The following is a 15306-nucleotide window of genomic DNA, read 5'->3' on the forward strand; positions in this document are numbered from 1 at the left end:
TGCACAGGACCTGTGTTCAGTTCCATACATTTGCATGGTGAATCACAGTCATCTGTAATTCCAGATTCAGGGGATCCAAAGTTCTGTTAGGTCAGTGTCTCCAGCTTCTTAAACATCTTTTTGGAGACTTTCAGATAGTAAAAAAGCAGTAACACATACTAATTAATGAACAAACTGCCTGTGTTATCCTCAGTAGTATTCTCTAAAAAATAAACATAATAATCACTCATGGTTGTCTTAAGAATTAAAGAATATGGGAGTTGGCAAGAAGGCTCAGTGATTAAGAGCACATACTGCTCTTGCAGAAGACCCAAGTTCTGCTGCTGTCACCCTTACCTGTGGTTCACAGTTTCTGACTTCCTCCAGTTCCAGTCGATCCAACACCCGTGTGCATAAACACAAAAATAAAAGTAATAATTTTTTTAAAAAAGAGCCAGGCAATGGGGCTGAAGAGAAGGCTCAGCAGTTAAGAAACTGGCTACTATTCCAGAGGTCCTTAGTTCAGTTCCCAGCAACCACATACATGGTGGCAGAGCTGGGTGGTGGTGGCTCAAACCTTTAATCCTAGCACAGGAGGCAGAAGCCTGCAGATCTCTTGAGTTTGAAGCCAACCTGATCTACAAAGTGAGCTCCAGGACAGCCAAGGATACACAGAAACCCTGTCTCAAAAAAGAAAACTGAAATATTAAGGCAACCCCCAGGTAGGTGCTAGACATGCCGTACAATGTGTTTTCATTCCTGAAGCTGTTGTGCCGTCTCGACAGCCCACATCCTAGAGTGCATCACAGGAGGGAACAGTGCTCATGCCGACCCTTCCTCTTTCATGTTGGTCTCTTGGTTCTTTTTCATTCTTGAGAATAAGTACTTTTGCACTTACTTCTATCCCACTCTGTTGACCTGTATCATCTTCTTTGATCTCTTTAGACAGTGTGATTGACTAAAATAATGGGTTATTCCATATTTTAGTCTGTTAATAGTTGTTAACTGTGCTGTTAATAGTTGGCGCCATGGCCAGACCCCACAAAACTGAGCCAAAAAACGGCCTCTGGTCTCACACAAGGACTGTATGCCATTTACAATATACATCCTTGCATAGAACTAGCCTATCACTATCAAAATCTCTAGAAAACTCCATTTTTTTTTTTCTTGGTGTGCTTTGTGGAAATTAACAATCACACAAAATTAGAAAGATGTAGGGGGTTGTGAATGAGTGGAAATTCTCCTTTCTGTGCAATTAAATACTTTGTGGACTAGCCTGGTAAAGAAAGCTGCTAAATCTGCCCTCACACACCTCATGACCTTTCTGTACCCCATCTGCTTAACTCAGAAAGGCTTCACACATGTTGACAGGTAAGCTCAGAGAATTTATATTCCCGCATAACATCTCACATTCTATTTTTGGTTTTGCAATCTATGCTCCCATTTGTGTGCTGCTTTTGACTGATTTTTTTTCTTTGTTCCCTTATAGCCCAATGCATGGAAAGCTAACAGAATGGAGCACAAATCAGGATCCCTTTCCTCTAGCCGGGAGTCTGCTTTTACCAATCCAATTTCTGTTATTAAACCAGTGGTACTAGCTGCTGGTGTAGTTCTAAACTCTCCCAAAGAGGTAAGGATAACTGTAGGGCAGCCTTTTATGTATTTGTTTGTGACTATTGGTGTTTTGCCATTGGTATTGGGTCCCATGAAACTGGAATTATAGTTGTGAGCCACCATGTGGGTGCTGAGAATTCAACCCAGGTCCTCTGGAAGAGCAGTCAGTGCTCTTAACCACTGAGCCATCTTTCTAGCTCCTCTTTTTTAAAGAGAGAATTTTATATTGCCCATGCTAATTGAGAATGAGTGCCCTTCAGCATCTGATCCTCCTGCCTCTGCTAAAATCCAACAAGGAAAAAAAAGTCTGTGTAATCAGTGTCCTACAAAACTAGTGTTTTGACAGTAAATTGGTTTGTGGGGAGGTTTTATTGTTTCATGTTTATGGGTGTTTTGCCTGCATGTATATCTCAGATCCCCCTAGTTACAGAATGTTGTAAGCTTTCCCATGGGGTTCTGGGACTTGAACCTGGGTCCTTTGGAAGAATAGCCAGAGCTCTTAACCATTGAGCTTATCTCCAGCCCTGTTTTTTACACAAAAGACAAAAATCAGTATGGTATACAAAGTAGCTCGGGGACTCCTAGTTTTTGCCGTTTACTGTTAGGAGCAATCTGTTTGTGGTGTTTGTCCAGAGTCCCTCCAGTATCACCCCTCCCATTGAGATCAGCTCCTCCCGCTTGACCAAGCTGACCCGCCGAACCACGGATAGGAAGAGTGAGTTCCTGAAGACTCTGAAGGATGAACGGAATGGAGACTGCTCAGAAAACAGAGACTGTGACAAGCTGGAGAGGGTAAGAATGTGAAATTGTTTGCTGTACTCTGTATTGTTGTTATATGTGAAGTTTTTTTTATTGTTTATTCTCGTTTCTGTTTTTTATGGCTTTGGTTTAAGACAGGTTTCTATGTGTACTCCTTATTGCCCCAGAACTTAACTCTGTAGATCGGGCTGTCCTTAGAGATCCGCCTGCCTCTGCCCCCTGAGTGCTAGGTTTAAAGGCGTGCACCACCACCAGCTAGTTTTTTTTTTTTTTAACTTTTTTTTCCTTAAGTGCAGGTGGTATGTCCGTGTACCACAAAAATCCACTATTGGGGCCAGATACTACTTGGAGGTTTCAGGCATCAAACTCAAACCATCAGGTTTGGTTGCAAATGCCTTTACCCAGTGAACCATCTTACAAGTCCTTTTTGTTTTCTTTCTCTTAAGACAGGGTATCACTATGTACTCATGGCTGTCCTCTCACTGCATCTGCCTCGCCCTCTAAGCGCTGGGCTCAAAGGCGCGCACCACCTCACCCGGCCTGACCTTGATAACTTTCCTCTATAGTTTTATTGGAAGGAGCATTTGAATGTGAACTATTTTACATTAACATGTAGTATTTAAGAATAATTGTACTGGGGTTAAAAATGTGTGTCACCACTTTCAGTCCCTTAATTACATTGTTAATTATCTGAATGTTGAATTTTTAAGTGTTTTTTTGTATATCATAGAGAATAAGGTTTTTAACAGATAAGGAGTGCTGGGTCTCGCTATATTATAACCTGTATTGGCTTTGAATTCTTGATTTTGGTTCCTCCACCTCCTCAATACTAGGATTACAGGCATGTGCTATCATGCTGTATCGTTCTCTAAACAGTGTCTTCAACAGAGCAAAACTTGCTTTTAATGAAGTTGTTAAGTATTGTGTGGATTGTTCGTGTGGTGCTTTATCTGAGTCATTGCCATGCTCAGCCTGTGCTCTCTCCTGCACATCTTCAGTTGTTCTGTACACTGTAGATTTAGATCAGTGACCTTGTGATGAAGTCCACGCACACACACGCTTAGCATTGCATGTTCAGGATCGTTTGACTCCAGTTAGTTTATTGGCACAGCAGATCTCGATTCTTAAATGGACAAAACCGCCGGGCGGTGGTGGTGCATGCCTTTAATCCCAGCACTTGGGAGGCAGAGGCAGAAGGATCTCTGTGAGTTCAAGGCCAGCCTGGTCTACAAAGGGAGTTCCAGGACAGGCTCCAAAGCTACAGAGAAATCCTGCCTCGAAAAACAAAAAAAATAAAAAATAAAATAAAATAAAATAAATGGACAAAACCTGCATAGGTCAAGAGTGAGGTGTGGTCTGGGAAATATTCTGGTTGCTTATCTTGCCACAAACGATCATTGAAGCAAGTCTGTCCATCCTTTTCTTATTACAGTTGGAGGGCAGCCACACACCCGAACCAAAGGAAAATGGAGAACAAGATTGTCTTCAGAATGGACTTTCTCTACCCATTGTGGAAGAAGGGGAGGTCCTGTCCCACTCTCTGGAAGCAGAGCACAGGTGCGGAGAAGATGAGTGGTGACCTTAAACATACTTTTAAAACTTGAGAGGTGTGACCATGAGATACTCCTGGCTTACTCTTGTTAGCCTAGGTTAGCCCTATTGCCCACTGGGCATTCTCTGAGTTTAATTTCAGACTTTGTTTTGGGAATATAGTCAGGGCAGAGAAGACCTTCCACAGATGTGTTAGTTGAGCAATTACTGTAAAATCTCTTTAAAGGGCTTTGAGAAGCCTGGGAATCCTATATATGCAAGCAACTGTTTTAACCGAAGGCCTTATATATTGAATAGTCTGCCTTGTTACTACTTCATAACTGTAATTTTGCTACTGTTACGAATCATAATGTAAATATCTGATGTGCAGGATATCTGGTATATGACCCCTGTGAAAGGATCTTTTGACCCACAAAGGGGTTATGCCCCACAGTTGAGAACCATTGGTCTAGAGGAACTTGAGAGGTTCCTGAGGTTATGAGAGAGGCCACAAAGCCATGAGATTGAAAACACTTGTTAACCAGGAAGCGTGTCCATTTAATTATGGGCAACTGAGTAAATTGTCCTACTATGAAGAATCAAAATTCCTTCTGTAACATCTGTTGGACTTGGGCAGGCATTTCCCATGGTTGCTTGTAGGCTTCGTGGTCAAGCTTACCAGCATCATGTTCTCTTCGCTGTTGTTTTGCCTCCTCCAGGTTATTAAAAGCAATGGGATGGCAGGAATATCCGGAAAACGATGAGAGTTGCCTTCCACTCACAGAAGATGAGCTCAAGGAGTTCCACATGAGAACAGAGCAGGTACGCACCATCCCTGAGCCTTCCCCAATTGTCTTTAGACAGGTTCTCACCAGTTGTGGTGGTGATACATGACTTTAATCCCAGCCTGGTCTGCATTGAGTTCCAGGACAGCCAGATCTACCCAGGGAAACCCTGTCTCAAAAAATAGAGGGGCAGGAGAGATTGGCTCAGCGGTTAAGAACACTGACTACTCTCCCAGAGTACTGGGTTCAGTTCCCAGCACCCACATGGCAGCTCAACTGTAACTTCTGTTGCAGGGCTTCTGACACCCTCACTCAGGTGTGCATGTAGACAAAACACTAATGAACATAAAAATAAATTATTGAAACAAAAAACAGGATCTTCTTATATAGTCCTGGTAGTTTGAAGCACACTGTGTAAACCAAGCTACTTTGAGCCTACAGCAGTCCTCCTACCTGCCTCATAGCTGCAAGCTCACAGCCATGTGCTACTGAAGCTGACAGGAAACCCTAAAATTGAAAGACTTAAATTACCACTGTAGAAATAGGGTATTGGGTGTCAAACTGCCTGTACAGTAGGAATCTCACAGGCCAGGCCCGTGAGCAGATTTGGAAAGTAACAGGTTCCATGCTCACAGCTCTTAACTCCTTACCAGAGCTAAGGAACCAAAAAGCTTATGTAAATTGACTTGGTTAATGCTTGGATTCTAACACAGTAAAACATTACCAGATCCAAGGTTTATAATACAAAAATTAACAAAAGAAATAACATCTCTACAGACCTCATTTGTTTCTCTCTGCAGCATAGACAGTGGGCTAGAGAGAGATGTCCAGGTAGTTAAGAGGGCATCCAGTACTTGACTAAGACCTGAGTTTGATTCTTGGCAGCCATATTGGCTCACAACCACCTGTAACGCAAGCTCAAAAGGATTTGAGGTGTCTAGCTTCCATAGATACCACACACATAATTAAAAATAAAAATCTTGGCTGAAGTCGGACCAGGATCTGTCACTGGTGCATGAGATGGCTTTTTGGAACCTATTCCCTATGGTGAGATACCTTGCTCAGCCTTGATGCAGGGGCGAGGAACCTAGTCCTGCCTCAGCTTGATATGCCAGGGTTTGTTATCTGCTCTTTCTGAGGAGTGGATGGTGGGGGGGTGAATAGAAAGGAGGTGGGAGGAGGGACGGAGCTGTGGTTGGCATGTAAAATAAATAAAAGATGAGAAAAATAAATCTTTGCTGAGCAGTGGTGGCACATACCTTTAGTCCCCAGCACTCAGGAGGCAGAAGTAGGCAGGTCTCTTGAGTTTGATGCCATCCTGAACTACAGAGTTCCAGGTCAGCCAGTGTGGATACACAGAGAAACTCTGTGTGGGAGGGGCGGGGGGTAATAATGATAATATTTAAAGCATAAGTGATACCTAGGAAATCTCATAATGGAGCCAGTGTACAGGCTGACATAAGATTTTACCACTTACAACTGTTTGAAGTAGGGCTCTAAAACCCCACAGACCGTACATGCTTAGACTGTGGTTTTGTGGTGGTGGGTTTGTTTTGTTTGGCTTTGGTTTTAGTTTTGTTAGTTTTGGTTTTCGGAGACCACATTTCTTTGTGTAAGAACTTTAGCTGTCTTGGAACCCACTTTGTAGATTGGGTTAGCCTCGAACTCACCGAGATCCACCTGTCTCTGCCTCCCAAGTGTTACATTTAAAGGAATGCGCCACCACTGCCCTGCTTAGACTGTGACTTGATTGGATGACCCAGGTGTAGTAGCATACATCTTCAGGCTCAGCCCAGCACTTGAGGCAGAGGCCAGCATGGTCTACTTAGGGAGATCCAGGGCTACATAGTTAAGACCCTGTTTCTTTTTTTTTTTTCTTTTTTTTTTTTTTTTGGTTTTTCAAGACAGGGTTTCTCTGTGGTTTTGGAGCCTGTCCTGGAACTAGCTCTTGTAGACCAGGCTGGTCTCGAACTCACAGAGATCCGCCTGCCTCTGCCTCCCAAGTGCTGGAAATAAGACAGATGAAATCCTTGTAAGGTTCATCTTTGCATTTAAGTTTGAAAAGTTCTTCAAGAGATGTTAGAAATGTTTTCTTTCTCTCCTATGTTCCATAGCTACGAAGAAATGGGTTTGGAAAGAACGGCTTGTTGCTGAGCCGCAGTTCCAGCCTGTTCTCCCCGTGGAGAAGCACTCTGAATGCAGAGGATGAGGGTTCCGGCACAGACACAAGCAGCAGTGAGACGTCAGATGACGATGCCTGGAAGTAGAAATAGAAGTGCTCACCGTTGACCTGCCCCACTGAGCTCAGCTTTGTGTTTAGAGAATATAAAAAGTGTTCTTTTCCTTTTCTTACGTTGTTGAATACTTCATGCACAAGGGAAATAATCATATCCCAAAGAGAGAACAATTGTCTTGCTTAACTTTTGTTGTTATTCTTTGTTATCTGCTTAATAGAGAGACATCTGTGTGGTGGAATTTTTTAAGCACACACACAGTACCTGTGGGGCCGTGCACAAGTGGGAGCTGGCAGTGCAGAGATGCAGGGAGATGCTGCTCTGACCACAGCGCCCACTACCAGCCCTTGGGCACTCACCCCTGTGCTCAAGCAATCATTGTCAATGACAAAGTGACTATTGAAGTTATAATTGTATTAAATTAATGCTAATAATTTGGATATTTTATTTTATTTTTGGCTGCTCGGGCAACTTAGCCCTTAACCAGGCATATGTGGTTGTTTTTGTTTTTTTGTTGTTTTTTTTCTTTTTGGGTACAGCTGTAAAATATTTGGATATAGGAAATGTTATTCTTGCAGCCTTGATATTCAGGGTGGATTGTAAAATATGAATTTTTGTGAGATTTCAAAGATTAAGATTATTTTGATAACATTATTTACAGATTTAAAAGATGTGGTTGTCACAAGTCTGTTGAGGGGAACTACTGCATAAAATAACTAACGTGGAATAAATATTTTGCATCAGTTTGGATTGTCTTGTGTAAGAAATATATTTTCTTTTAAAATTAGAGTGGATTCTTTTTTTAGGGGAAATATTTTTAGAAGTCTGGGAGAAAACTGAATTCAGCCCCACTTAAATTCCTGTTCCTTTTAGCAAAAACTTCGATGCAGAAGAACCTGTGCAATAAATTATTCATAATAAACTACATTTTCTTTCCTGAAAGAATGTTTTAGTGCCAAGGATTCACCAGTGTGCATGGGTTTGGGTGCTTTCTGCATGTTTTAAAGGAGTTCTGACTCGGTTTCCTACTTCATAAGAACTGGGAGCCAGGTGGTGGTGGTGCTCATCTTTAATTCCAGCATTTGGGAGGCAGAGGCAAGAGTTTCTCTGTGACAAGAGTTCCAGGACAGTTAAGGCTACACAGAGAAACTCTGTCTCAAAAAAAACAAAAAAGAAAAAAACTGGGTGCATGGGGCATGATTGAGCCATGTCTGGCCAGTGGCCAATGAAGTTCTTTTAGAAAAGATGAAAACTTAGAACAAAGTTCTGTGTGCTAAGAGCCAGGTATCCGTCATAGCATCCTTTTGCTGTCCCTAGTAGATGCAAAGCAATATCGTATTGATGAGACAGGGATGAACGATATATAAGCTGGAGTGCCGTATTTAAAAGAAACGGTTGGCCAAACCAGAGGAAAGGAGAGAGGTGAACGTAGCAGGACCCGGAAGGTAGACTGGCGAAGAGCATGCGGCAGCCTGTGCTGCTTTAGTGCAGTATCATTAAGGGAGCCATGTGCAAATCTTAAAGATGACCATCGAGATGGATTAAGGTACTTCTTGCCCTGTGTCTGACAACTAGCATTCAATCCCTGGGATCACGAGGTGGTAGAAGGCTAGAACTGATTCCCACAAGTTGTTCTCTGAGTTGTACATGTGCCTACAGCATGTGTTGCAGAATATTATTTTAAGATGTGTTGGGGCTGGAGAGATGGCTCAGAGGTTAAGAACATTGCCTGCTCTTCCAAAGGTCCTGAGTTCAATTCCCAGCAACCACATGGTGGCTCACAGCCATCTATAATGAGATCTGGTGCCCTTTTCTGGCATGTGGGCATACATGGAGGCAGAATGTTGTATACACAATAAATAAATAAGTCTTTAAAAGAAAACAAGAAGAGGACATTGGGGTCCCGACACCCAGTTCCCAAATAAACTACACACATTGAGTCTTAGTCTTACAATAAGCCTTAGCTTGGCTTATTTTTAGCTAGCTTATCTTAAGTTATCCCATCTACCTTTTACCTTTCTCTATTTCTGTATGTATACCTTTCTTTACTTCTTTCTCTGGCTTGCTGTGAAGCTGGGCAGCTGGTCCCTGATGTCCTCCTCTCCTGGTTCTGTCTTGCTCCTCCTCTCCTATTCTCTGCCCACCTGGCCTGCCTTACCCTTTCTCCTGCCTAGCTATTGGCCGTTCAACTCTTTATTAGACCATCAGGTGTTTTAGACAGGCAAAATAACACAGCTTCACAGAGTTAAACGAATGCAATATATCTTTGCATCGTTTAATTTTCCACAGTGTAAACAAATTAGCACATCTTAAAATTATACAACATCCAGGGGTTCCCTCTTCTAGCCTCCTCAGGAACTGCATGTGTTTGGTGCACAAACATACAAAATAACAATACACAAAACAACAACAAAAAGCACCTTTAGAACAATGAGTTAAGAATGTTGTTGGGGTAATTTGGCTCATCTGTTCAAAAATGGCCACCAAAGAGAAATGAAAAAGAAAAAAAAAAAAAAAAAAAAGAATGTTGTTGGGGGCTGGAGAGATGGCTCAGTGGTAAAGAGCATTGCCTGCTCTTCCAAAGGTCCTGAGTTCAATTCCCAGCAACCACTTGGTGGCTCACAACCATCTGTAATGGGGTCTGGTGCCCTCTTCTGGCCTGCAGGCATACAGACAGAATATTGTATACATAAAAAATAAATATTTAAAAAAAAAGAATGTTGTTGGGGAAAAAAAAAACATCAAACTTGGGGTTGAGAAGTAGACAAAGATTAAGGCTTAGCCATTTACCAGTTTGTCTTCATAACAAATCTAAATTGATTTTTTTTTCTTTTGGAATTCAGCTAAATTGAGAGTATTTTTTTATACACTTCATAACTTGTTCCTCATTTGGGGTATTTGCAGCAAACACCTTCAGAACCCTATCTTGTTTAGAAAAGAGTGCTTTGGTAGCTGCTTACAATCCTGATAGATGCACAGATGATTTGACCAGTCTTTGATTCTGACTACAGCTGGAGCCCGGTAATTCTGTGTTTGCTTAGAGGCACACAGATTGCAGCTTCTGGCGTTCCCTGCAGTGGAGAAGAGCACTAACTTGAATCCTGTCCACTTCAGAGAACATCAGTGATACAGACAACACTTGCCTGCCACAGGCTATGAAGTAATCAAAGTGATATGGCCTAGTTAGGCCTTTTCTGTAAGGAAAGAAATCGAAGTTGCTGCCAAACTTGGCCAAACTCATACAATGGATGGAACAGACTTTCTCAATTGGGGCTCCTCCCAAAGGTGGCAAGGGACATTGTTCTGGCCTGTCTAGGCCTGTACTTGCTGCCCAGGGAGCTAGGGCTCCTCCCCAAACATAAACATAAATTTGAAGATCTTGGAGATTTAAGAGTTGGCCTTTTCTCTCTGTTCTTTCCCTTTTGCCATACCCTCTATAGGACTCCACTGGTGTCATTAAGGGATCCCATCCCATGGCCGATTACTCTGGGGAGTCCGGATTTCTGCCTTGCAAGTCCTGTGACATGGTTTTCCGCTCCTGGCCTTTGTTGGCCACCCACACCCAGCGATTCTGCATTGGTCGGCTGACTCCGGAGGTGACACATGGAACACAGCCTTCAGTAGCCATGGAACAACGGGGCACAACGGTAAGGGTCGTCAATGGTTGGGGTAGGTTTTCCAGCAAGCAGGATTCTCAGGAGTCTTCTCCCTGCCCCCAGATTGTGGCACAAGAGCAACAGAGCCATCCAGAGCAGGAAGAGGCCAGTAAATCTGCTCTAAAGAGGTTGACAGAGGAGGTACACACCCACCTACACCCAACATAGATACAAACTTCATACCTGTAGGTAACACTTGAGGGAGATCACCCAGTTCACAGCTAGCGGGTCCCATTACCTGCAGGTGCAGTTGCTGAGACTGTCCCTAAAGGAAATGCGCCCCTGGGCGACTGAGGGTGCCACCTCGCAGACTGCAGGGAGCCCTGGCGAGAGGCTGCGTACATTGCAGGGAACCCGCGCTAGGCGCGTGGCAGAGACAGAAGCGCAAAGCCAGGCCCTGGAGCGCCGCGGAGAGGGTGAGAGGTAGGGAGGCGTCGCCGCGGGGCCTTGCCGCTGTGCTAGACTCACCTGACTCGGCCCGTCTCCCTCAGAGTTAAAACGGCGCCTCCTTGGCGTAGCGGGACCCATGGGAGGACTACCCGCGCCATTCGGCCTGCAGCGCGAGCTCCGAGAACTCAAGGCAGAGGCCGGCCGGACACGGGGCGCGCTGCAAAGGCTGGGGGCGCGCATATTAGCGCTACAGTCACAGCCCCGGTGAGACTCCCGCGGAACCTTGCGGGGCGCGAGTGGGGCGGGGCCTTGGGCTCGGGATTGGTCGCGGGTCCGTGACATCACCTCCCTGCGTCAGCATCCAGAGGGACTCTTTTAAGGAGGCAGAGAGATGTTGTCCGCCCGCGCTGGTCAAGCCAGGAACACTGCCTACAGAGATCCAGTGAGGTCCCGAGCTCGGGGGGTGGGGTGTAGGGGCGGGAGGCTGTTCAGGCTGGGGAGACTGTTTTCTGCTGCCTCCTTGCTAGGGCCCTACGTGAGGCCTACGTGAGCGGTGGTGGCCGGGACCCCGGAGTTTTGGACAAAATATGGCAGCTGCAAGTGGAGGCATCAGCCCTGGAGTTGAGGCGGTGGCAGAATCGCAAGGGTGAGCAGGAGGAGGGCAAGCCTAGAAGAGAACCTTTGCACATTGAGGTCCTAGGCTTGGGAGGAGAAAAGGGTGTGAGGGAAGTCACCACTAGCATGGGAGCCGCCTGAGGTCAAGGTAGGAAAACCTTTTGTCAGCTGATAAATTCGGACTTGCACAGAAAACCTTAATGTTGGAGAACTACATAGAGTAAAGGATGACACGTCACTTTAATTCATCTCAGAAAAAGTAACTGCCATCTCTGAGGAGCTTCTAGTGGTGGAAGCCGAAAACCGGCTCTTGGAGGCAGAAATACAGGCCTTGCAGAAGAAGGGCCTGAGTCTGGCGCCCTGGGGTAAGTGAAAACCCAACTCCTTCCTTGCCCATACCAAGATACTCAACAAAGGAGAAGGGGTGAAGGGTCCATGCCTGCAGAATGAGGCCCATGTGTGTATCATCGTTTTGTGTCTATGTACCTATCCTTGTGCCTTTTGTATATAACTCTATTTTACCGATTTCTCACTTCAGTTCCTCTAGCTCAAACCAACCTTTTCTGTTTCTAGGACCCAGGGAGCCTCAGCTCCTAGCTGATCCCTGGCCGCACCTGAGTAGAAGGGGTGATAAATCCTTCCTCCTTCCACCAATGCCCAGTTCAACAAATGTCCGGAATTTCCATGACACTTCAACATCTGTGAGGAAACTGGCAATCCTGGCATGCAGTTTGGGGAGTATGGGCAATTTGCAGTTCTGTATGGTTAAACTCTTGTCCACAGCAGATAGTTAATGGAACCATGACAAGGACCTTAGGTCTGGATCGCCACTTCTTCCTACCAGCATCCGATGCTCTAGGCCCTGCACCGTATGATCCTGGGTGAGGGCAGCTCTCTCCTTCACAGCCTCTTTAACTCAGCCACTTTTAAGTAGACACACGGGAATACTGGGGGTGGGGAACGGGAGGATTTGATTTGTGTGCTTGTATTCTTCAGGGCTGGCCTTGTCATTTTCTATGACTTCCTATGGGGCCTTGAGGCTTCTTGGGTTTGGGTGCAGCTATTGACAAGATTGGTCCAGGATGGACAGAATACAGGAGAGACCACAGCATTGCCTCCAGCCCTTTGCTTACCACCACCGTCAGCTCCTGGACCTATGGGCAACTGTGCTATCCTTGCAAGCAGGCAGCCTGTACCCAGGTCAGTCACTGTCAGTAATGAAGGCCTCACCTCATTGTTAAATCTGTACACAGGTGCTCCTGGGGGCTCAGAATGACAAAAGCCCTAAGAAGGTATTTTGGCTTAGTATTACATGGCATTGGTTGTTCTACAGATTGCCTCCATCACCACTGGTATCTTTGATCTGTGAACTACATGCCTGGCAGAGTGTTACATGGGCACCACAACCAAAGGCTTGGGCCTCACTATTGCTATTTGACCAAGATAAGCAGATGCTTAGTGGGCGTTGGCGCCTCCCACTTCAGGTCCTTCCTCCTAACTCCAACCTCAGTCTTGGCCAGAATGAAATTCCCCAGGTACGTGTGGAGGGTAGGGACTGGGTCTACTCCAAGATTCAGATGGAGTACCACTCTTCCTTTTCCCAGGCAGGTCAAGCTGAGCTCTTTCTGAGACTGGTGAATGCAAGAGACGCAGATGTCCAGACATTGGCAGAGATCAATCCAGCAAGTGCCCATGAGTACCAGTTCCAGTACCCACCACTGGTAAGAATCCACTGCAGCTAGAAAGTATGACTGATCAGCTTCTATTAGCTAGTATGCATCAGTGACTATTATTAACCCATTTGATCCTTAAAGTTTACCCATTAAACTACTGTGTAGCAGGACCTACTTCTCTGTGACTTTGTCCACAATCTTTTTACTAGTTCTGCTTAAATTAAAACAAGAACAACAACAAAACTATCTTTCATGTTCTACAGGTATCCAATCCATCTTCACTGGAAACCAGTTCCTTCTCCCACAATCCTGGCTTTGTAGACCCCCAGCCTTCCACAGAAGAGGCTTTCGTCAGTGTCACAGATGAAGATAAGCATTTGAGATCCCACCAGTTTTGACCCAAACCCACCAAGTTTTTGAGACAGAAGGCCTAGTTCTAGACTTGTAGCTTTTTTTTTCTTTTGGTTTTTCAAGACTGAATTTTTCTATATAATAGTCCTGGCTGTCCTGGAACTTACTCTTGTAGACCACACTGGCCACAAACTCAATAATCAACCTGCTTCTGCCTCCCGAGTGCTGGGAATAAAGGTGTGCGACCCCGCCACCCAGCCTGACCTGCAGTTTTTTTGTTTTTTTTTTTTTTAATAAAGCCTTAGATAAATTCCAACCAAGCCAACTAGGTTTTATTCTGTACATTTTCCTTTCGCAAAACAGATTGAGGAGTAAATGATTTCAGATATCCACAGTAACTGCCTGGCATCCAAATCTTTGAAAATAGCTAGTTTTTACTAAAGCTAGCTTTATTGTCAGATTTCACTACAGTCCCAGCTTCGTCAGTACTTCTAGACAGAAATCTATCCATCCACAATCCAAAGCTTCCTGAAGATTTAGGTTTCAGCCAAGTAGATCATGTACTGGAATAGCATTCTGAACAACTACAAATCCAATCAGCAAAGATCTTGTACTGGTCATATCAAGTCAATTCCAACTGGAAAGATGGAGAAACTTTAGGACTCAGAACAATACAATGTTCAAAGTCAGGATGAGCCCAAGCCTTAGTGACCAGCCCAGAGAAATAATTTGTGAGAGGAAAAAAAAACAAACAACACAAAAACTGTCATTTCAGCACATGCCATCCGCACTCAACACTACTTTGCCCCCAGGCTCTATGCTTCTCCGGCAGCAATGAGGGGGATCTGTTTCAACACTGGCCTTTGAAAGAGCCAGTGGAGCCGGGTGGTGATGGCGCATGACTTTAATCCCAGCACTCTGGAGGCAGAGGCAGGCAGATCTCTGTGAGTTCGCCTGGTCTACAAGAGCTAGTTCAAGGACAGACTCTAAAACTACTGGGAAACCCTGTCTTGGAAAAACAAAACAAAAGAGCCAGTGAGCCAGTGTAAGGCAGCTCCCACTTCCTGCATTCAATGGGATGGCCTTTAGCACCTCAACTAAATACCCAGAACTGACAGAACAGCTTGTCACTCAACCCCATATCCCAGTGAGGTACTCCAGGTAATCCAGAACCCTTCTTGTAAAAAAGTATAATTCCAGAAGAAAGATTTTAATTAGCATATTTATTTTTTCTAAAGCAAAACTGCAGACAATAGAACAATTCCAATTATTGACATACTGCAACCTTACTATGTACAGATCAGACTTTCTCCTCCATATTCTTCCACCAGTTATCCCCACCTCAATCTGAGCCTTTCCAGTCAGAGCTTGTGTCTCTGATTTAACATACCAACTGTTTTCCTCAGGGATCACTTCCCATGTTTTTATCAGTTTTCCAGCATAGGATTATAGTCTTAATTGGAAACCAGGTGAAAGAAAATCGGTACAACCCAAGACCTGGCTCATATCCAATCATCCATTTTCAGCACCAAGTACATTCCTACCAGTTCTTGTTTGGCAGACCTCCCCCAATCCAGGAACAGCACCACTGAAAGTGCAAGACAATAAAATTCAGCCAAGTATTTGGAAGTAGAAACTTAGCACCAGAAGAAGATGGACATCTAGCCATATTTGATCACCTCTGCATTAGACAGGAAGTGGGTTGTCCAACAGCAACATA

The 15306-nt window shown here is 44.6% G+C and overlaps 2 protein-coding genes across 3 annotated transcripts in view; both read left to right on the top strand.

The window, feature by feature from the left end:
• The window catches only part of Gpbp1l1 (GC-rich promoter binding protein 1 like 1), a 40109-nt gene extending 32463 nt beyond the window's left edge, over window positions 1–7646 (top strand). For both annotated transcript variants that reach the window (XM_075946970.1, XM_075946971.1), the window contains exons 8-12: window positions 1469–1609; window positions 2227–2385; window positions 3785–3909; window positions 4602–4704; window positions 6782–7646. In XM_075946970.1, coding sequence (XP_075803085.1) covers window positions 1469–1609; window positions 2227–2385; window positions 3785–3909; window positions 4602–4704; window positions 6782–6934 — 681 coding nt within the window. In that variant the 3' untranslated portion in view covers window positions 6935–7646. The remainder of the gene's footprint in view (window positions 1–1468; window positions 1610–2226; window positions 2386–3784; window positions 3910–4601; window positions 4705–6781) is intronic.
• Window positions 7647–10342: 2696 nt separating this feature from the next.
• Ccdc17 (coiled-coil domain containing 17) lies at window positions 10343–15239 on the top strand. The gene is made up of 13 exons (XM_075946532.1): window positions 10343–10548; window positions 10621–10698; window positions 10802–10973; window positions 11049–11211; window positions 11306–11389; window positions 11475–11593; window positions 11817–11927; window positions 12136–12263; window positions 12346–12443; window positions 12559–12762; window positions 12896–13097; window positions 13167–13283; window positions 13499–15239. The coding sequence occupies exons 1-13, from the start codon at window positions 10375–10377 to the stop codon at window positions 13631–13633; spliced, it is 1785 nt and encodes a 594-aa protein (XP_075802647.1). The 5' UTR covers window positions 10343–10374; the 3' UTR covers window positions 13634–15239.
• Window positions 15240–15306: the final 67 nt, after the last annotated feature.

Source organism: Microtus pennsylvanicus, chromosome 13 (genome assembly GCF_037038515.1).
Source record: "Microtus pennsylvanicus isolate mMicPen1 chromosome 13, mMicPen1.hap1, whole genome shotgun sequence".
NCBI lineage: Eukaryota > Metazoa > Chordata > Mammalia > Rodentia > Cricetidae > Microtus > Microtus pennsylvanicus.

Bases quoted from the DNA above. Each gene is read 5' to 3' on its own strand.
- Ccdc17 (XM_075946532.1), top strand. From the start codon at position 10,375: ATGGCCGATTACTCTGGGGAGTCCGGATTTCTGCCTTGCAAGTCCTGT. The intron at 10,974-11,048 runs GTGAGAGGTAGG...CGTCTCCCTCAG, and splicing joins CCTGGAGCGCCGCGGAGAGG to AGTTAAAACGGCGCCTCCTT. The intron at 11,928-12,135 runs GTAAGTGAAAAC...TTCTGTTTCTAG, and splicing joins CCTGAGTCTGGCGCCCTGGG to GACCCAGGGAGCCTCAGCTC.